Below are 21,352 nucleotides of genomic sequence, written 5' to 3' on the forward strand. Positions count from 1 at the left end.
AAGATCGTTGACATCTAGTGGAAGCCGTAGGAGTTGCGAAATGAATCCTTTCTCACTATGGTATCTATAAAACAATGACACTAAATAGTACAGTCACAAAATTCAATTTTTTTTGGATCTATTTTTCACAGGTTTTTGCCTGCAATATGAGTTTTGTTATACTTACAGACACCATTAAAACTGTTTTAGAAAATTCAGAGTGTTTTCTATCCGAATGTGTTAATAATATGCATATCCTAGCTTCTGAGTTGGTGTAGGAGGCAGTTAAAAATGGGCACATATTTTTTTCAAAATTTCTCAATACTGCCCCCGAGCCACAACAGGTTACCAATTTGGAAACAGAATTTGGGGTTTTAATCAATTAATAATTCAAACAAAATGTATATCAGTAAAAACAAACTAACTGATAGGTCTACCTTTACTTGTTACTTCTGTGCACTTGTATTATCCTCCCTCATGAGGGAGAGAAATGTGAAAATATCTTAAATATTTTTGGTTACGGAATTTCAAGGCAACGTTTTCTTAAACTTACAGAAGGCAGAAAACATTATGCCAAACGAAATATAAGTGTTGGTATTAGTTGGCAGAGGTCTTAGATTTCAACATTATTGTGTTTTGATGTATTTCTAAAATCTTTCAACACGTTTTCTGCTAGATGTTTTCTAAGACCCGTTAAATCAAAGCCTTTGCTTATTCCTCATTTTTAGGATGGAAAATGGTTGAATAATGTATACACTGAGTATACTATACATTAGGAACACTTTCCTAATATTGAGTTGCCGCCGCCCCCTTAATATCTACAAAATATAGCCTCCTCACATGTTGGTGCTCATGGGTCCTTTTACATGGAAATGAACCTACTCCTGTGTCTAGACTCTGGGGCACTAGAAACGGTCCTAGGACTGGAAAGACAACACCCATCCCTAGTTGTTAGATAAAAGATTTACTGAAGGATCTGATGTTATTTGCTTCACTAGCTAGGCCTATGCCAGCATACCATGTTATCCTACACATATTTAGGGGAAAGTGGGAGGCAAGACAGATTCTCTTGTTTCTCCAAGTAGGCAATTGTTTTCATCTTTCCACCACTTTCAATCACTATAGTACTGAAATATAGGCCACAACTGCACTGACAAAAGAACATAAAAAAATAATAATACATTAGCCTACATCTACAGTATACCACAACTTTTTTAAACATCTCTGAACACATTTGCTGCAGCATTCAGCAATGCAGTAACACTGAGAAATTGTATTCCATGTGTTACATTGGTGGAAACAGATTATCGGTCTGTCTGCCTCCCACCCAAACAATGCCCACCCCGCCCCAACCCAAAGTACTTTTTTTTTTTTACTGTATTGTGTCAGGACTGAGAAATTGTGAAATTTGAATCTCCCAACTGTTGCAAAGATGCTAGATGAGGCCCAGTTGCTCTTACACCTAGACACCACTTTGTGAGGAGCAGTGACGAGCCCAGACATGACAACCTGATGTCAGGGCAGGCCTGTCGGGAACGCTAGGGGAAGTCCAGGTATGACGAGTCAATGTCTGAGCGAAGTAAGCAGCTTCTGCTTTGTACTTGAATAATCAAAACATGACAAGCCGAACTTGGTGAAGAGGCGAGACCGGTACAACCACTCACTAGGGATAGGCATGAGTAATTGAGTACTCGAACGGACGTCAAAACTCAATCTTTAACCAGAGATTTTTTTTTATTTGGTCAAAATGTTGGCTTGAAGACAACGCTAATTTGCTTGACTCTAGTGTTCCATGTGTATTTGCAGGGCACAACAAAAAAAGAAACCAAGCCAACAATCAAACAGTTCTTCTCCATAAATTCCCTTTCCCCTACGTCTCACTCACTCAAATTGCGTTTCGACTTCTCCCTCTACACATGCTTGCTGAGCTCCTGTTAAAGTCTACAGAAATTAACGCCTATAAAAACGTATCTACAGTGCCTTCAGAAAGTATTCACACACCTTGACTTTTCCACATTTTATTGTGTTACAGCCTGAATTTAATATGGATTCAATTTTGATTTTGTGTCACTGGCCTACACACACACACACAACACCCCATAATGTCAAAGTGGAATGATTTTTCCTAACTTTAACCAATAAGTTAAAAGCTGAAATGTCTTGTGTCAAAAAGTATTCAACCACTTTATTATGGCAAGCTTCTAAATAAGTTCCGGAGTAAAAAGTCTCATAATAAGTTTCATGTGTGCAATAAGTGTTTAAACGTGATTTTTGAATGACTACCTCATCTCTGTATCTCACAAATACAATTATCTGTAAGGTCCCTCAGTCGAGCAGTGAATTTCAAATACAGATTCAACCATAAAGATTTTCCAATGCCTCCCAAAGGGCACCTATTGGTAGATCGGTAAAAAAACAAAAACAGATATTGAATATCCCTTTGAACATGGTGAAGTTATGATTTACACTTTGGATGGTGTACCAATACAACCAGGCACTACAGGCCCCCTTCCTAATTCAGTTACCGGAGAGGAAAGAAACCTCTCAGGGATTTCACCATGAGGCAAATGGTGGCTTTAAAAGAGTTAAGAGTTTAATGAGGAGAAAACAGAGGATGAATCAACATTGTAGTTACTCAACAATACTAACCAAAATGACAGAGTGAAAAGAAAGAAGTCTGTACATAAGGCACTAAAGTCAAACTGCAAAAAATGTGGCAAAGAAATTAACTTCATGTCCTGTATACAAAGTGTTATGTTCGGGCAAATCCAACAACATATTACTGAGTACCACTCTTCATATTTTCAAGCATGGTGGTGTCTGCATGTTATGGGTACGCTTGTCATCGGCAAGATAGTTTTTTTGTTGTTGTTGATAAAAAGAAACTGAATAGAGCTAAGCACAGGCTAAATCCTGTTTCAGTCTGCTTTCCAACAGACACCGGGAGACAAATTCACCTTCAAGCAAGACAATAACCTAAAACACAAGGCTAAATATACACTGGAGTTGATTACCAAGATGACATTAAATGTTCCTGAGTAGTCTAGTTACAGTTTAATTTTATTTAACTAGGCAAGTCAGTTAAGGAAAAAATATATATATTTACAATGATAGCCTACAATGATAGCCTACCAAAAGGCCTCCTGTGGGGACGGGGGCTGGGATTAAAAATAAATTAAATAAAAATATAGGACAACACACACATCACGACGAGACAACACAACATAAGAGAACAAAGACAACATAGCAGACTGAAAATGGCTGTCTAGCAATGAGCAACAATCAACTTCACAGAGCTTGAATAATTTTTAAAAGAATAATGTGCAAATATTGTACAATCCAGGTGTACAAAAATCTTAGAGACCTAGCCAGAAAGACTCACATCTGTAATCGCTGCCAAAGATGATTCTAACATTAATTCAAATCAAATTTTATTTGTCACATGCGCCAAATACAACAGGTTACTTACAAGCCCTTAACCAACAATGCAGTTAAAATAAGAGTCAAGTAAAAATAATAGATAAAAACATTATTTAAAAAAGTTACAAATCATTTAAGAACAGCAGTAAAATAACAATAGCAAGGCTATATACAGGGGGTACCGGTACAGAGTCAATGTCCGGGGGCACCGGTTAGTCCAGGTAAATTAGGTAATATGTACATGTAGGTAGAGTTATTAAAGTGACTATGCATAGATAATAAACAGAGAATAGCAGCAGCATAAAAAAAGGGGTGGGGCAATGCAAAGCCTGGGTAGCCATTTGATTAGCTGTTCAGGAGTCTTATGGCTTGGGTGTAGAAGCTGTTAACCTGTTGGGGCTAGGGGGCAGTATTTGCACGGTCGGATAAAAAAACGTACCCGATTTAAACTGGTTACTACTCTTGCCCAGAAACGAGAATATGCATATAATTAGTAGATTTGGATAGAAAACACTCTAAAGTTTCTAAAACTGTTTGAATGGTGTCTGTGAGTATAACAGAACTCATATGGCAGGCCAAAACCTGAGAAGATTCCATACAGGAAGTGCCCTGTCTGACAATTTGTTCTCCTTCTTTGGCATCTCTATCAAAAATACAGCATCTCTGCTATAACGTGACATTTTCTAAGGCTTCCATTGGCTCTCAGAAGGCGCCAGAAAGTGGAATGACGTCTCTCCTGTCTCTGGACGAAAAACAGCAGGAGATTTTGTGAGTGGTCAGGCTGAGAACAGTGACACTGGAGATGCGCGTTCATGTGAATTCTCAATTTTTTTCTTTCTGCCTTTGAATGAATACAACGTCGCCCGGTTGGAATATTATCGCTATTTTACGAGAAAAATTGCATAAAAATTGATTTTAAACAGCGTTCGACATGCTTCGAAGTACGGTAACGGAATATTTTGAATTTTTTTGTAACGAAATGCGCTCACGCGTCACCCTTTGGATAGTGACCTGAACGTACGAACAAAACGGAGGTATTTGAATATAACTATGGATTATTTGGAATCAAAACAACATTTGTTGTTGAAGTAGTAGTCCTGGGAGTGCATTCTGACAAAGAACAGCAAAGGTAATCCAATTTTTCTTATAGGGTTAGGGTTAGTTAATAGTTAATCTGAGTTTGGTGAGGGCCAAACTTGGTGGGTGTCAAATTAGCTAGCCGTGATGGCCAGGCTATGTACTCAGAATATTGCAAAATGTGCTTTCGCCGAAAGCACCGCGATTGCATAAAGGAGTTCTGTATCTATAATTCTTAAAATAATTGTTATGTATTTTGTGAACGTTAATCGTGAGTAATTTAGTAAATTCACCGGAAGTTTGCGGTGGGTATGCTAGTTCTGAACATCACATGCTAATGTAAAAAGCTGGTTTTTGATATAAATATGAACTTGATTGAACAAAACATGCATGTATTGTATAACATAATGTCCTAGGACTGTCATCTGATGAAGATCAAAGGTTAGTGCTGCATTTAGCTGTGGTTTTGGTTTTTGTGACATATATGCTTGCTTTGAAAATGGCTGTGTGATTATTTTTGGCAGGGTACTCTCCTGACATAATCTAATGTTTTGCTTTCGCTGTAAAGCCTTTTTGAAATCGGACAATGTGGTTAGATTAACGAGAGTCTTGTCTTTAAAATGGTGTAAAATAGTCATATGTTTGAGAAATTGAAGTTATAGCATTTTTGAGGTATTTGTATTTCGCGCCACGCGATTCCACTGGCTGTTGACGCAAACGTCCCACCTTGCCCAGGGAGGTTAAGTAGTCTTTTGGACCTAGACTTGGCACTCTAGTACTGCTTGCTGTGTGGTAGCAGAGAGAACAGTCTATGACTTGGGTGGCTGGAGTCTGACAATTTGTAGGACCTTCCTCTGACACCGCCTGGTATAGAGGTCCTGGATGGCAGGAAGCTTGGCCCCAGTGATGTACTGGGCGGTACGCACTACCCTCTGTAGTGCCTTGCGGTCAGAGGCCCAGCAGTTGCCATACCAGGCAGTGATGCAAGCATTTAGGATGCTCGATGGTGCAGCTGTAGAACTTTTTGAGGATCTGAGGACCCATGCCAAATCTTTTCAGTCTCCTGAGGGGGAATAGGCTTTGTCGTGGCCTCTGCACCATGATAGTTTGTTGGTGATGTGGACACCAAGGAACTTTAAGCTCTCAATCTGCTCCACTACAGCCCCGTCGATGAGAATGGGGGTGTGCTCGGTCCGCTTTTTCCTGTAGTCCACAATCATCTCCTTTGTCTTGATCACGTTGAGGGAGAGGTTGTTGTCCTGGCACCGCACGGCCAGGTCTCTGACCTCCTCCCTATAGACTGTCTCATCGTTGTCAGTGATCAGGCCTACCACTGCTGTGTCATCGGCAAACTTAATGATGGTGTTGGATTCGTGCCTGGCCATACAGTCATGAGTGAACAGGGAGTACAGGAGTGAACTGAGCACACACCCCTGAGGGGCCCCCATGTTGAGGATCAGCGTGACGGATGTGTTGTTACTTACCCTTACTGACCCAGGGGTGTGAATACTTATGTAAATGAGATAGAGAACTATTTCATTTTCAATACATTTGCAAACATTTCTAAAAACGTGTTTTCACTTTGTCATTATGGGGTATAGTGTGGAGATGGGTGAGAAATATATTTTTAATCAATTCTGAATTCAGGCTGTAACAACAAAATGTGGAATAAGTCAAGGGGTATGAATACTTTCTGAAGGCACTGTAACTGATCGGATACACAAGTGACACTCTTTGCCAAATGACGACAGCTTTATCACAAATTCAAAATGGACTGGTTGATTGAAGTAGGGAAATATGTATTCCAACAAAGAGCTGCAGTTTTGGAATAATTGCGTCTGTTTATTTTCCGCTTATGCTACTTTACGGTTGTAACTAGTTACCACAAGCACAAAGTCAAAATTGGCAGTGTGGTTAGTGTGTGTTAGGTTTAAAATCTGATTTTAAGATGATAAATTGTAGAAATAGGCAGGGTTTATGACTTTGTGGAAACTAGTGACGACCCTACTTTGCAAACTGCCATTTAGAATTGGTTAGCATAGGTTATGACCCCCTAAACAGACAGGTTTACACTGAAAATATACAAAAACATTACTTTGATAAAGATAAAGAGCGTATTTTCCTCAGAATAATTAAGCCTAGTCCTAATCACCAAATGGGTGTCGTGGATATAATGCAGTGTTCAATGTGGAATTGTTAACCCATTTATAAAATTCCAAAGAACAGGCAGAATGAACTAAAACATCTGTATATCGAAAACATGACAGATTTAGGTTTATAACCCTGAAAGAAATTGCAATTCAACTCATTAAATTGACCCCAGTTTTACTATAAAATAGGTGTGTCTTGACTGTGCTAAGGGCTCGGGAAATAAGAGCATCTGGTCTGCTAAATTAACAAAACAAGGCTGTGTCATTGCACAGCCATAGTAGAGCTTTACAGTGCGACAATTTTACTTGAATATGTGCCTAAATATTTAGCTGTGCGACCCGGATTCTTTGGGGGGTGTGCACCTAGAAAAATTATGGATTCTGACTCTAATACCTCATACATTTATCGTTGAACTCCTCATTTAAAAAAAATCTTAGGCACACACGTGCTCCTTGTAAAAAAGGTTAGCGCAGAGCCCTGCGCCATAGGCTTCTTCTACAAGTGCACTGCTGACGTTCCACAATATAATATACCCAGTTGATATTACGATTTCAATAAATTAAATCTTAAAATGCCACTTTTTTTTTTTCTTGCCAGAATATACATGGGGCAATTTAGCTATTTGGATTTGTTATCTGTAATGGTTATGATAAATTAGGCATTGTTTCACACCCCCTGTATATAGCCTCGTTATTTTGTTACTTTATTATTTTTTACTTTAGTTTATTTGGTAAATATTTTCTTAACTCTTCTTGAACTGCACTGTTGGTTAAGGGCTTGTAAGTAAGTATTTCACGGTAAAGTCTACACTTTTTGCATTTGGCGCATGTGACAAAAAGTTTGATTTGATTTGGCATATCGATAAATGTGCAGATAATTTTCTCTAATACTGGCCTTGTTCTAAATAAAAAAAGGTTTTTTGAGGGTGTGTTCCTCTGCCCAGGTGTTGCTAATGCATGCCAGATCTTACAATGTCTGGATAGATATTTGAAGTATCAGCTAACCACGTCATGTTATAGCAAACTGTCAGTCGACGATGTGGCATGCAACCATTGGTTGATGGATGAAACCTCTGAGCAGTGGAATGCAACCTGAAGCAGTCCAGAGACATGACGAGTCACGCTCCAGGTGGACACAGCTGCACACAGCTCAGTTCACTTATGAAGGCACGCCAAGCACTGCCATAGGCCTACTTCCTTCTTGACCCAAATACTAGTTTCTTCCCTTGTGCAAGCTTTTGAGAATGTTATCCATGTTCCTGGCTGAGACTGACAGTGAGCATACATGTAGCTTTGATAATAAATGTCCAGGTTAGGCTATGTGCAGCAGGCCATATTTTATGTGTCGGACATAGGCCTATACATAGAATGTGTTTCTACTTGAAAATACATGATCTAAGTGACTGATAGTTGGTATTCAGCAGTCATAAAAGTATACCTTATTTACTTTGAATTACTACTAAAATAGTGTTTTGTCAGACAGCATAGGCAGCAGCTCTATAGAGATGAGATGATGACCTGGAATTAAATAAAGTTATGAAATAAAACAAAAGTAATATACACAACAAAACATTAAGAAAACCTTCCTAATGTTTAGTTGCCCTCAGAACAGCCTCAATTAGTCGGGGCAAGGACTCTAAAAGGTGTCAAAAGCATTCCACAAGGATGCTGGTCCATGTTGACTCCAATGCTTCCCACAGTTGTGTCAAGTTGGCTGGATGTCCTTTGGGTGGTGGACCATTCTTGATACACATGGGAACCTGTTGAGCATAAAAAAACCCAGCTGCATTGCAGTTCTTGACACAAACCGGTGTGACTTACTACCATAACACGTTTAAAAGGCACATGCATGTTTTGTCTTTCCCATTCACCCTTTGAATGGCATACATACACAAGCCATGTCTCAATTGTCTCAAGGCTTAAAAATCCTTCTTTAACACGTCTCCTCCCCTTCATCTACACTGATTGAAGTGGATTTAACAAGTGACATCAATAAGAGATCATCGCTTTCACTTGGTCAGTCTATGTCATGGAAGAACAGGTGTCCTTAATGTTTTGTACACTCAGTGTATTTTATTAAAGTGAATAAATGATGGTTAATAAGTGATAAGCATAATGGGCAGTCACTAACGTCACATGGCGCTACAGAGGGTGGTGCGGACAGCCCAGTACATCACTGGGGCCGAGCTCCTTGTCATCCAGGACCTTGCACGGTCTCTATGCACACGCACAGGACTCTACACACTCACGCACACTCCAACACAAACAAACAGTTATACTGACTCTACACACATACAATCATTTACGCTGCTGCTACTCTGTTTATCATACATCATGATGCCTAGTCACCTTACCCCAATACATATCTACCTCTATCACTCCAGTATCCCTGCACATTGTAAATATGGTATTGGAACTGACCCTGTATATAGCTTACTTTCTCGTGTTCTTATTTCTTGTGTTTTTGTTCTACCTTATGTTATTTTTAGTATTACATTGATTACTGCATCCTTGGGTTTAAAGCTTGCAAGAAATGCATTCACTGTACTTGTGCACATGACATTAAAACTTGAAACTCATGGGACTTTAATGAATTGTTTTATTCTGTGTTGTTACACCATTCAACCCACATAATGCATAGTGCACTTAATGTAATAAAACATGTGGAACCAAAACCGAGCTCAAAAAGCACTAATCGCTCAGCACTACAAGATAATTAAATATACACTCAAGTTGCACTAGGGCCTCAAGCCTTTTTTGCAGTCATGGCTAATCAAAAACGACATTAAATGACAGTAGCCTCCACCTTCATGAAATCAATGGTTTCAAAAGGTCAGCAGACAAAATGTGGAACATATTCCTTGATGACTCCTGCGTTGCCAAATGTATTTTTCATGCTAATTAACTTTTATTGATTAGAATCATTGAGGGAGTTTTGTCACAACACACCAACTATACAGTATGTGGTATGTAAACACTGAGGGCTTGCACTGAAACAAACGTTTTGAAACCAGCCTGCCTGGGACACAAGCCATGTTTATACATTACATTATAGTTATTACCAGGGTTAAGGGGGTCACCAGTTGTGACACCAGTGCACAAATAGTTAAGATTCATATTGCGTAACTACATTTAGGCTAGACTAAGTAACCTCAAGGTCCAGTCAAGCCTGAATAATTAGTATCAGAAGAGGAAATGGAGAGCGAGGCAGAGTAAAGCAGTGTACTTGTTAGACAAAAATGTAAATGTGTGCTGTGATTTGAAGGCCTGTCTGTCTAAAGCGACCTAATTCCTGGGCTGTGTTCCCACTAAGCTCCCTATCCCCCCCACCCCAACCCCGGGTTACTCCCCCACCATCTCGAAACATTTAGCAACAAAGCGTTGATCAATATGTACTTTTCAGTTAGAACGCACTGGCCCTCCGATTGTTTCCATGTCGCATTGTTACAATGTATGCGTTCACAGAACACGCTCACACTCTGGAAATCTAAAATGTATGTTGTGGCACTATTCTCCCCCTTCGCAAAATGTTTCCTCCCTGCCTCCAAGCTCATTCTGTAAATGTTCGTCTCGCTACAAACATATAATTGGGAGCGCTCCCATGATACCCATAGAACGTTATACAAAAACAACCTCTTCCCTCTCTGCCTTATCTCTCTCATCACCGAAACGATGTTAGCCGTGGAATTCTAAACTGTGATAATGATATGGGATAATCCAAAAGTGCTTATTTGTGTGACAAGTAGCCAGACATTATACCAACTTAATGAAACACGCTTCACCGTAACTAGTGACAATTTACAGCAGAATAAAAACAAAACTCACCACGACTCCCGTTTGGTGTAATACAATCCTGAATATCTGCAGTAGTGAAATTCCTTTCTTCCTTTTCACACGTTCTCAACCCCGGCCCGTCTCCACACTCCAGTAACCAAGAGCGGGGGGGGGGGGGGGGGGGGGCTGGGTCAGTGATAGGAACGATCTGGGACAGGCAATTTGGAGGCAAAAGATCGCAAGTCTGTTTATCCTAACGAGTGACAAGAACGGTCCCAAACATTCCTCAATGTTACCGAAGGTCTCTATAACACATTTGTATCTCTCCGTCTTCCTCGAGGCATAGGGGGACGTGAATCACAGTTTATTCCTTGCATCCAGGGGAGTCGCCGCCTCTTCTAGTCCGCCATGTTGCGTCTGCAATAGGAGGAATGGGAAGCAGAGAATTCCCAGGCCAGGCCCCTCCTCCTCCCTCCACGGTCCCACTGCGACATCTGGCGGATCATCACGAGACGGAGTAAACAGCGTCCCGATCCAGAAGAGCACGAGTCAACCATCTGGTCAGTTCTGTCATACACACAAAGTCGAATATTGGACGGATTTATTAATTTCCCATAGGCTTCCGGGGCACACGATCCCATTTAGTTTGCCCTCTGTCAACATTGGCCAGTGGTGGTCACCAACCCTGGTCCTGGGTTAAAGGTTGCAGGTTTTTGTTCCAGCCCACTGAGCCCAGCAGTAGCACACCTGATGAAGCGTGGCTGTCAATAGAGTTTAGTTTGACAGAAGGGAAATAAAGTATGTGTGTTTACGAGTTGCCAGTATGAGGATAGTTCAGACGGCTAGGTTGGCAATGACAGCTCTGGTGAACTCGTTGCTTGTAGCACAGCCTCCCAGGTCTCCTGTGCACACACGCCACAAATAAAAGTAGTGTTACACACACACGGTCCATTCACACAGGCAATGCCAAGCGTTGGTTGGTGTGGTGTAAAGCTCGCCGCCATTGGAATCTGGAGTAGCGGAATTGCGTTTTCTGGAGTGATAAATCATGCTTCAACATCTGGCAGTCCGACAGACAAATCGGGGTTCGGCGAATGTTACCTGCCCCAATGCATGGTGCCAACTATAAAGTTTGGTGGAGGAGGAATAATGGTCTGGAGCTGTTTTTTATGGTTTGGGCTAGACCCCTTAGTTCCAGTGAAGGGAAATCTAAACGCTAGAGCATACAACATTTTAGACGATTCTGTAATTCCAACTTTGTGGCAACAGTTTGGGGAAATCCCTTTCCTGTTTCAGCATGCTCGTGGCTGAATGGAAGCAAGTCCCTGCAGAAATGTTCCAACATACAGAGTAGAGGCTGTTATAACAGCAAAGGGGGACCAACTCCATATTAATGCCCCTGATTTTTGGAATGAGATGTTCGACAAGCAGGTGTCCACATATACTTTTGGTCATATAGTGTCAATGGACTGGCTGACATGCCTGTCTAAGTCGCCAGTAGCAATGCCACTACTCTGATATCATAACCAATACATAATGGAACAGACATATAGCACATACAGTACAAAAACATAAAAATCACTGGTCTGACATGATCAAATGGTTTCCCTTGTGAACTCAGGCAAAGCTGGTCATAGGCTCAGGTTACAATGGCTTGTTAGTTGTGAAATGTAATGATGAAAAAGCTTAGCTTTGACTGAATAGACAAACACAATGGATCCCCAAGGTCACAACTCCAGCAAAGGGCTCCCAAGATAGTGACCTCTACGATACACAGAATTTTACAGCATACACAGTAGACAGAATATTAAGACATTTTAGTTTTTAATAACTAGTGATTATGAATTGAGTATGAGTGAATAGGGTTCAGTGAAGCTAGCCAATTTCACAGTTCAGCTTGTTAGCATCCCTGCTAACGCAACAATGTGAAAACATTGATTGTAAACACTGAAAATGTTCTCCCTTCACAGGAATGACCTCCGCATTCTGCTGATTTTACAACAGTGGCGGTGTGTGTTTGTGAGAAACAGTCCAGTTTTTTATTTTTTTTATATAGTAACTACAGCAGGTTTTCTTGACGTGACTAAGGCTGTTATTGCAAAAGGCCAGTTATCCTTTGTCCATGGACACTGCACGTAGTTATGAACAAGGCACTTTATAATGCCTGCCACAACTCATTGCTGTGAAATGGAAGACCCGAAGTCCACTTACGCAGTGATAAGATTTCACTTGATTTGGTCTTGGTAAATTGTCCTCGTGGCACAAAACCAGCTTGATCAATACTGCTGAACAACCTGCAGCACAACCAGTGTGGACTGCAAGGCTAGATTAGTGGTGATCAATTTAATATAAAACCCTATGCATGTCCACAGCACAAACAAGGAAACAGTGTAGAGAGAAGGCAGAGTAGGAGAGTAAAGGGAAAGAGAGGAGGTGGTAGCCAACAGATACAGAGAACACTATAGAGGTAGTAGAGCTGATAGAAGAGTGCATCCAACAGCAGAGGCAGTACAAAAGAACCGGTTGACATGAAGTTGGAGAAAGTGTTCAGCAAGGAAAAGACTGGGAGAAAATAGAGAAGGTCACAGCAGCATAAATGGCCAAATCGAGAAACAGAAACCCTCAGAGGATGTGCAGAGCGTGTTATGAGGAATGTGAGAAGCGGAGAAGAGGAACAAGAGCTGCCAAGAGTGATGTAAGGAGAATTAGTTTAGTGGGACAGGGAGCAAAACAGTTGTGGCAAAGTTATTAGGGGATATATGGCGATATGGGGTTCAATATATCCAGATCATATTTGGTTGGCCGTCCAGTTCAGGGTAAAGGGCTGTTCATGGGACCAGGACTTCTTTAGTATGCGGGTCGGTGGCGGAGGTTCCCCACAATGGCTTGCACAAAGTCCCCGGTCGTGCTGTAACCGCCCAGGTCTTGTGTCTGCACCTGGGACACATACGTAGGACACATACGCACACACACAGGGTGCAATCCATGAATAGTATTTTTAGATTTGAAGCACAAAATTCATATACATATTGCAAAAACCCAACTGTGTCCTATCCCTGCACCAGTCTGTCCCATCCAACTGTAGAATTAATACATGCACACAAACCAACAGGATTTAAGTGTTGATACAATATAGTCACACACACTTACCTTGCCCTGTTTGATGACCCTCCGGACAGCGTCTGACACCATGTTGGAGTTGTATTCCAAGCTGTAACACAACACAGTCAGTTGAGGTTAGTGCACACACACAGGCGCACAAATCCCATTGGAAGCAGTGCCTACTCACTTGAGGTGATGGAGCATGTTGGCAGCGCTGAGCAGCATGGCCGTGGGGTTGGCGATGTTCCTGCCCACAGCCTGGGCAAAGGGGTGTCGCGCTCCCTGAGACGAAGAGAGGCCATTACATTTCTCAGGCCATTTTATCTATGCTTGGGTCTGTAATGTAACTAGTGTATGATTGCAGCGGACTGGTTAAGTTGGATCTCAGGCAAACTCCTGGACACTCACAGTCTCAAACACGGCGTACTCGGCACTATAGCTCTCTCCTGGGACCACTCCTGTCCTGCCGACCAGCCCAGCTGCCAGGTTGTCAATGATGTTGCCATAGAGGTTGGGCATCACCAGCACGTCAAACTGGTATGGGTTCTGGACCAGCTAGAGAGAGAGCGAGAAGCAGTGAGTGAGTGAGTGCATGAGAAAGAGAGAGAGAGGTGGGGCGTACCTGCATGCAACAGTTGTCTATAATAATGTTGTCGTATTTGATCTTGGGATACAGCTCTGCCAACTCGGCACAGCACTGTAGGAACAGGCCATCTGAAAGCTTCCTGTAGAAAGGCAGAAGGAGACAAAATCCTTGGCTGTAGTTGGATAGATGTGTAGAAGCTTTTAAAAGAAGGTTGTTTCTGGCACCAAGACTCACATGTTGTTGGCCTTGTGGAAAGCCGTGACCTTGCTGTGACCCTTCTTGGTGGCGTAGTCGAAGGCAAACTTGGCGATGCGCCGAGACTTTTCCCTGGTGATAATCTTCAGACATTCAATCACTCCAGGAACACAGACACAGAAAGCACAGAGTTCAGATCAGGACAAACTTCCATCAGACTGTGGTTTGGCCATGGTGTTAGAGCACTTACATATGTGGTCATACGTGGTCGTGTTCTTTCCCGTGTACAATGCCTCATGCATGATTTCAATGTGTATTAGTCATACAACAAACTAATCACCATCAGGACCGAGTCAATCGACTTTAGCTAGCCAGACCCCCCAGGGCGAGTGGAGATTTCCCTCAAAGTGCTGACCAATTAGTGCTTTTTGACGTTGGTTTGGTTTCGGTAATTTTTATTTTTTTAAACATCACTATGCATTATGTGGATTGAATGCTGTAACACAGAATAAAACAATTAATAGAAGTCCAATGACAGTAGTGACTGCCCATTACTGCTTATCACTTATTAACCATTTATTCACATTACTTTAATAAAATATCAGTTGTGTCTATTACATGTTTTATTCCATGTCGTCATCTCCCCTCTATAGAGCTGATGCCTATGCTGTCTGACAAAACACTATTTTAGTAGTTCTTCAAAGTAAATAAGGCATACTTTTATGACTGCTGAATACCAACTATCAAATCACTTAGATCATGTATTTTCAGGTAGATGCCTCTAAGCAACTGCTCTCTATCCCTCTCAATCGTGCATTCTGTCTCCTCTCTGTGTCTGTCCCACACTAACCTAACATAGCAGGCGTAAAAGAAACAGACCGGACAAGTAGGAGCGCAATGGATTATGGTCATTGTAGTTAATGGCCTGTTGGAAACTACAACTCTGTTTTGCGCTTGATCTGATTTATCTCTAGAGAAACTGTACAATGTGAACATTGAGCTCACAATTTTTTTTGGGGGGGGGTGGGGGGGGGGGTTTAAATAATTCAGTCCATTAGTTGTTTAAAAAACAAAAAATAACAGATTTCAGTTAATCGCTCAGCACTACCAATGAAATGTCCTAAAATTGGAAAAAAATTAAAATCCACCTAACTGGCACTCTAGGTGAGCTAAAATAAAAAACACACCCATTGTTTGGTTGCATGGCAATATGTGATGTACCTCGTGCTCCAGAGAGCTGTACTCTCCCTCGGTCTGCTCTCGGATAATGACCAGGTCCAGGTAGTTGTGGCGGGTGCTATAGCCAGGCAGGCTGTTCACGTGAACCACATTGGCAAACAGGTCCAGTCTACGCCTGAGGAGAGCTTCATTAATGAGATCAGCCAACCAGCCAGCCACACGCACACACTAGGACAGCCATACAACATGTGAACCGTGACCCGGAACCAGAACGGGGTCAATACCCCAAGAAAAATTCAAGTCAGGCTTCAAATGAATATGGTTGAAAGTTGTAATAGAATGCACAAGATAGAATTTCAAAATTTGTTAGTGCATGGGCAGTTTCTCTTATGTCATTAACGGAGACCTGGCGGTGCCAGAATAACAACCTGTCCCTCAACGTAACCAAGACTAAGGAGATGATTGTGGACTACAGGAAAAGGAGGACCGAGCACGCCCCCATTCTCATCGACGGGGCTGTAGGTTGGGGGCTTGAGAGCTTCAAGTTCCTTGGTGTCCAATTCACCAACAAACTAGAATGGTCCAAACACACCAAGACAGTCGTGAAGAGGGCACGACAAAGCCTATTCCCCCTCAGGAAAATCAAAAGATATGGCATGGGTCCTGAGATCCTCAAAAGGTTCTACAGCTGCAACATCCAGAGCATCCTGACTGGTTGCATCACTGCCTGGTAATTAATCGGCCTCCGACTGCAAGGCATTAGAGGGTAGTGCGTACGGCCCAGTACATCACTGGGGCTAAGCTGCCTGCTATCCAGGACCTCTACACCTCAAAGACCCCAGCCATAGACTGTTCTCTCTACTACTGCATGGCAAGCGGTACCGGAGTGCCAAGTCTAGGACAAAAAGGCTTCTCAACAGTTTTTACCCCCAAGCCATAACACTCCTGAACTGGTAACCATATGGTTACCCGGACTATTTGCATGGCAATATGTGATGTACCTCGTGCTCCAGAGAGCTGTACTCTCCCTCGGTCTGCTCTCGGATAATGACCAGGTCCAGGTAGTTGTGGCGGGTGCTATAGCCAGGCAGGCTGTTCACGTGAACCACATTGGCAAACAGGTCCAGTCTACGCCTGAGGAGAGCTTCATTAATGAGATCAGCCAACCAGCCAGCCACACGCACACACTAGGACAGCCATACAACATGTGAACCGTGACCCGGAACCAGAACGGGGTCAATACCCCAAGAAAAATTCAAGTCAGGCTTCAAATGAATATGGTTGAAAGTTGTAATAGAATGCACAAGATAGAATTTCAAAATTTGTTAGTGCATGGGCAGTTTCTCTTATGTCATTAACGGAGACCTGGCGGTGCCAGAATAACAACCTGTCCCTCAACGTAACCAAGACTAAGGAGATGATTGTGGACTACAGGAAAAGGAGGACCGAGCACGCCCCCATTCTCATCGACGGGGCTGTAGGTTGGGGGCTTGAGAGCTTCAAGTTCCTTGGTGTCCAATTCACCAACAAACTAGAATGGTCCAAACACACCAAGACAGTCGTGAAGAGGGCACGACAAAGCCTATTCCCCCTCAGGAAAATCAAAAGATATGGCATGGGTCCTGAGATCCTCAAAAGGTTCTACAGCTGCAACATCCAGAGCATCCTGACTGGTTGCATCACTGCCTGGTAATTAATCGGCCTCCGACTGCAAGGCATTAGAGGGTAGTGCGTACGGCCCAGTACATCACTGGGGCTAAGCTGCCTGCTATCCAGGACCTCTACACCTCAAAGACCCCAGCCATAGACTGTTCTCTCTACTACTGCATGGCAAGCGGTACCGGAGTGCCAAGTCTAGGACAAAAAGGCTTCTCAACAGTTTTTACCCCCAAGCCATAAGACTCCTGAACTGGTAACCATATGGTTACCCGGACTATTTGCATGGCAATATGTGATGTACCTCGTGCTCCAGAGAGCTGTACTCTCCCTCGGTCTGCTCTCGGATAATGACCAGGTCCAGGTAGTTGTGGCGGGTGCTATAGCCAGGCAGGCTGTTCACGTGAACCACATTGGCAAACAGGTCCAGTCTACGCCTGAGGAGAGCTTCATTAATGAGATCAGCCAACCAGCCAGCCACACGCACACACTAGGACAGCCATACAACATGTGAACCGTGACCCGGAACCAGAACGGGGTCAATACCCCAAGAAAAATTCAAGTCAGGCTTCAAATGAATATGGTTGAAAGTTGTAATAGAATGCACAAGATAGAATTTCAAAATTTGTTAGTGCATGGGCAGTTTCTCTTATGTCATTAACGGAGACCTGGCGGTGCCAGAATAACAACCTGTCCCTCAACGTAACCAAGACTAAGGAGATGATTGTGGACTACAGGAAAAGGAGGACCGAGCACGCCCCCATTCTCATCGACGGGGCTGTAGGTTGGGGGCTTGAGAGCTTCAAGTTCCTTGGTGTCCAATTCACCAACAAACTAGAATGGTCCAAACACACCAAGACAGTCGTGAAGAGGGCACGACAAAGCCTATTCCCCCTCAGGAAAATCAAAAGATATGGCATGGGTCCTGAGATCCTCAAAAGGTTCTACAGCTGCAACATCCAGAGCATCCTGACTGGTTGCATCACTGCCTGGTAATTAATCGGCCTCCGACTGCAAGGCATTAGAGGGTAGTGCGTACGGCCCAGTACATCACTGGGGCTAAGCTGCCTGCTATCCAGGACCTCTACACCTCAAAGACCCCAGCCATAGACTGTTCTCTCTACTACTGCATGGCAAGCGGTACCGGAGTGCCAAGTCTAGGACAAAAAGGCTTCTCAACAGTTTTTACCCCCAAGCCATAACACTCCTGAACTGGTAACCATATGGTTACCCGGACTATTTGCATTGTGCCCCCCCCCCCCCCCCCCCCCCCCCGAACCCCTCTTTTACACTGCTGCTACTCTCTGTTTAACATATGCATAGTCACTTTAACTATACATTCATGTACCTACTACCTCAATTGGCCCCACCAACCAGTGCTCCTGCACATTGGCTAACCGGGCTATCTGCATTGTGTCCCACCACCCCCTCTTTTACGCTACTGCTACTCTCTGTTCATCATATATGCATAGTGACTTTAACCATATCTACTTGTACATACTACCTCAATCAGCCTGACTAACCAGTGTCTGTATGTAGCCTCGCTACTTTTATAGCCTCGCTACTGTTTTTCACTGTCTTTTTACTGTTGTTTTTATTTCTTTACTTACCCAACACCTTTTTTGCACTATTGATTAGAGCCTGTAAGTAAGCATTTCTGTCACGTGCACCTGACGTAGTCGGTGCACCTGACAAATAAACTTTGATTTGATCTGACAGACCTTAGAGAGCTATATCGTGTCAGAAATTCCCAGTTGATAAACTAATCCCATGTTACCTAGGTAGGAAAGATGGCCTATCTAAATCTTGTAGTTATCATGACCAGATTGTGTGCCCATGGGGGCCCACATTGATTTTGTGGACTCAGGTATCATAACACACACAAGACATGGCAAAATGTGTAGAATTGCAGGAAATTCACTTTAAACTGCATATTTTTCATTCCAACAAAAGGGGGTGTGAACAGTTTGGGGTAGCGAAAGGGGGGGGGGGGGGGGGGGGGGTTGTTGCCCTGTCAATAAAGACAATATCCATCTGGACCTTGCCACCTAGGAAATTGGTGTGACTGGACTTTCTCAAATAGTAGTTGAGTACCCCATGCACTAGTTCCCATAACCTTACAATATTCATTGATTGTGTTGGCTTGCTCCAGTAAGAGTTGTGGTGGCGTTAGATCTAATATGGCCTTACCTGATTTTCATCTCAAAGCCAGCCAGCTCCCCTTTAAACTCCATGGGGGTGTTTACCTTTCCTACACACAGACAGAGAAAATAAAACCCAGTCAGAACACACTGATCTGATAAAAGCATTCAAGTGGAAGCAAATCTCCTGCATAGGAAATGAGAGGAGACGAGTCAGTTACCTTTCATGGCCACCCTGTTGGTCTTCATGGAGGCTAACACCTGCTCCAGCTTCTCGTTGCTGTCCATGTGCTGCACCTCACTCAGGTGAAACTCCTCAAACTCCAATGGGACGTCAGCCGCCTGGATGGGAATGGAAAGGCAGGTTTAAGGCTAGAAACAAGGAGATAAGACAAAGGGATGAAAAACAGGATGGACATATTGAAGATGAATGAATAAAGGAGTGAGCGAATGGGCTACAATAACTTATAAATTAGTCTTGTATATTCAGTTATCAATGAACACAGAAAATATTGGATTGAGCTCAGAGCACGCTTGAAGCATGGTGCAGGCAATATCAAGACAGTGGGCTCCATTCCCACATGGGCAACATAATGTGTGTGTTTACCATGTGCAGAAAAGTGGCAATCCGGTCTCGAGTGTTTGGGTGGGGGGCACCGAGAGAGGTTCATGAGCTTGGGGGTACGGTGCGGTGAAAGTTTAAGTAATAGGACACTTGGAGTGGAATGTGGAGTGGAATGTGCCAAGGAGATGAGTTAGTTAGCTGAATGTCAACAGAGGGACCAGACATCCACACCAATGCACTCTTAAGGCGCTTTCACATATCTCTGTGAGATCCGGATCCTGGTACCTTAATACATGCTATAAAGCACGTGTGAAACACAAACAAACCCTGGCTGAAACAAATACTTGACCTGCGTGAGTAGCGGGTTCAAGGTCCAGGACCAGAGTACCAGGTATTGTGACACAGCAGCGCAAGTCACGTGGAACTTTTTGTCCATTGTAAACAAGCTAGCTTGCTAAAGCCATGTAGAATATAAAATGCTCAAAAAAATAAAGGGAACACTTAAACAACACAATGTAACTCCAAGTCAATCACACTTCTGTGAAATCAAACTGTCCACTTAGGAAGCAACACTGATTGACAATAAATTTCACATGCTGTTGTGCAAATGGAATAGACAACAGGTGGAAATTATAGGCAATTAGCAAGACACCCCCAATAAAGGAGTGGTTCTGCAGGTGGTGACCACAGACCACTTCTCAGTTCCTATGCTTCCTGGCTGATGTTTGTCACTTTTGAATGCTGGCGGTGCTTTCACTCTAGTGGTAGCATGAGACGGAGTCTACAACCCACACAAGTGGCTCAGGTAGTGCAGCTCATCCAGGATGGCACATCAATGCGAGCTGTGGCAAGAAGGTTTGCTGTGTCTGTCAGCGTAGTGTCCAGAGCATGGAGGCGCTACCAGGAGACAGGCCAGTACATCAGGAGACGTGGAGGAGGCCGTAGGAGGGCAACAACCCAGCAGCAGGACCGCTACCTCCGCCTTTGTGCAAGGAGGAGCAGGAGGAGCACTGCCAGAGCCCTGCAAAATGACCTCCAGCAGGCCACAAATGTGCATGTGTCTGCTCAAACGGTCAGAAACAGACTCCATGAGGGTGGTATGAGGGCCCGACGTCCACAGGTGGGGGTTGTGCTTACAGCCCAACACCGTGCAGGACGTTTGGCATTTGCCAAATAACACCAAGATTGGTAAATTCGCCACGTGACAGAGTCTGGAGACGCCGTGGCGAACGCTCTGCTGCCTGCAACATCCTCCAGCATGACCGGTTTGGCGGTGGGTCAGTCATGGTGTGGGGTGGCATTTCTTTGGGGGGCCGCACAGCCCTCCATGTGCTCGCCAGAGGTAGCCTGACTGCAATTAGGTACCGAGATGAGATCTTCAGACCCCTTGTGAGACCATATGCTGGTGCGGTTGGCCCTGGGTTCTTCCTAATGCAAGACAATGCTAGACCTCATGTGGCTGGAGTGTGTCAGCAGTTCCTGCAAGAGGAAGGCATTGATGCTATGGACTGGCTCGCCCGTTCCCCAG

The 21,352-nt window shown here is 43.3% G+C and overlaps 2 protein-coding genes across 4 annotated transcripts in view; both read right to left on the bottom strand.

Annotated features, from left to right (window-relative positions):
* The window catches only part of LOC106583412 (receptor-type tyrosine-protein phosphatase alpha), a 58,853-nt gene extending 47,962 nt beyond the window's left edge, over nt 1-10,891 (bottom strand). The window contains exon 1 of one of the 3 annotated variants that reach the window (XM_014167543.3): nt 10,452-10,891. The gene's annotated coding sequence lies outside the window, so the exon portion shown is untranslated. The remainder of the gene's footprint in view (nt 1-10,451) is intronic. The other 2 variants (XM_014167540.3, XM_014167544.3) reach the window with 2 other exon arrangements.
* A 1,314-nt stretch (nt 10,892-12,205) lies between these two features.
* On the bottom strand, nt 12,206-20,260 carry LOC106583358 (isocitrate dehydrogenase [NAD] subunit beta, mitochondrial). The gene is made up of 10 exons (XM_082967507.1): nt 20,213-20,260; nt 19,481-19,601; nt 19,309-19,369; nt 17,422-17,555; nt 14,323-14,455; nt 14,125-14,227; nt 13,911-14,057; nt 13,690-13,784; nt 13,551-13,611; nt 12,206-13,337 (listed from the first exon to the last, which is right to left on the bottom strand). The coding sequence occupies exons 1-10, from the start codon at nt 20,258-20,260 to the stop codon at nt 13,248-13,250; spliced, it is 993 nt and encodes a 330-aa protein (XP_082823633.1). The 3' UTR covers nt 12,206-13,247.
* Nucleotides 20,261-21,352: the final 1,092 nt, after the last annotated feature.

This window comes from Salmo salar, chromosome 22, assembly GCF_965601325.2.
Source record: "Salmo salar chromosome 22, fSalSal1, whole genome shotgun sequence".
In the NCBI taxonomy this organism is placed as follows: Eukaryota; Metazoa; Chordata; class Actinopteri; order Salmoniformes; family Salmonidae; genus Salmo; species Salmo salar.

Coding starts and splice junctions, on each gene's coding strand:
- LOC106583358 (XM_082967507.1), bottom strand. CDS start 20,260: ATGGACAAAAAGTTCCACGTGACTTGCGCTGCTGTGTCACAATACCTG. Junction 19,370..19,480: donor CAACAGGGTGGCCATGAAAG/GTAACTGACTCG, acceptor GTCTGTGTGTAG/GAAAGGTAAACACCCCCATG. Junction 14,058..14,124: donor TAGACAACTGTTGCATGCAG/GTACGCCCCACC, acceptor CTCTCTCTCTAG/CTGGTCCAGAACCCATACCA.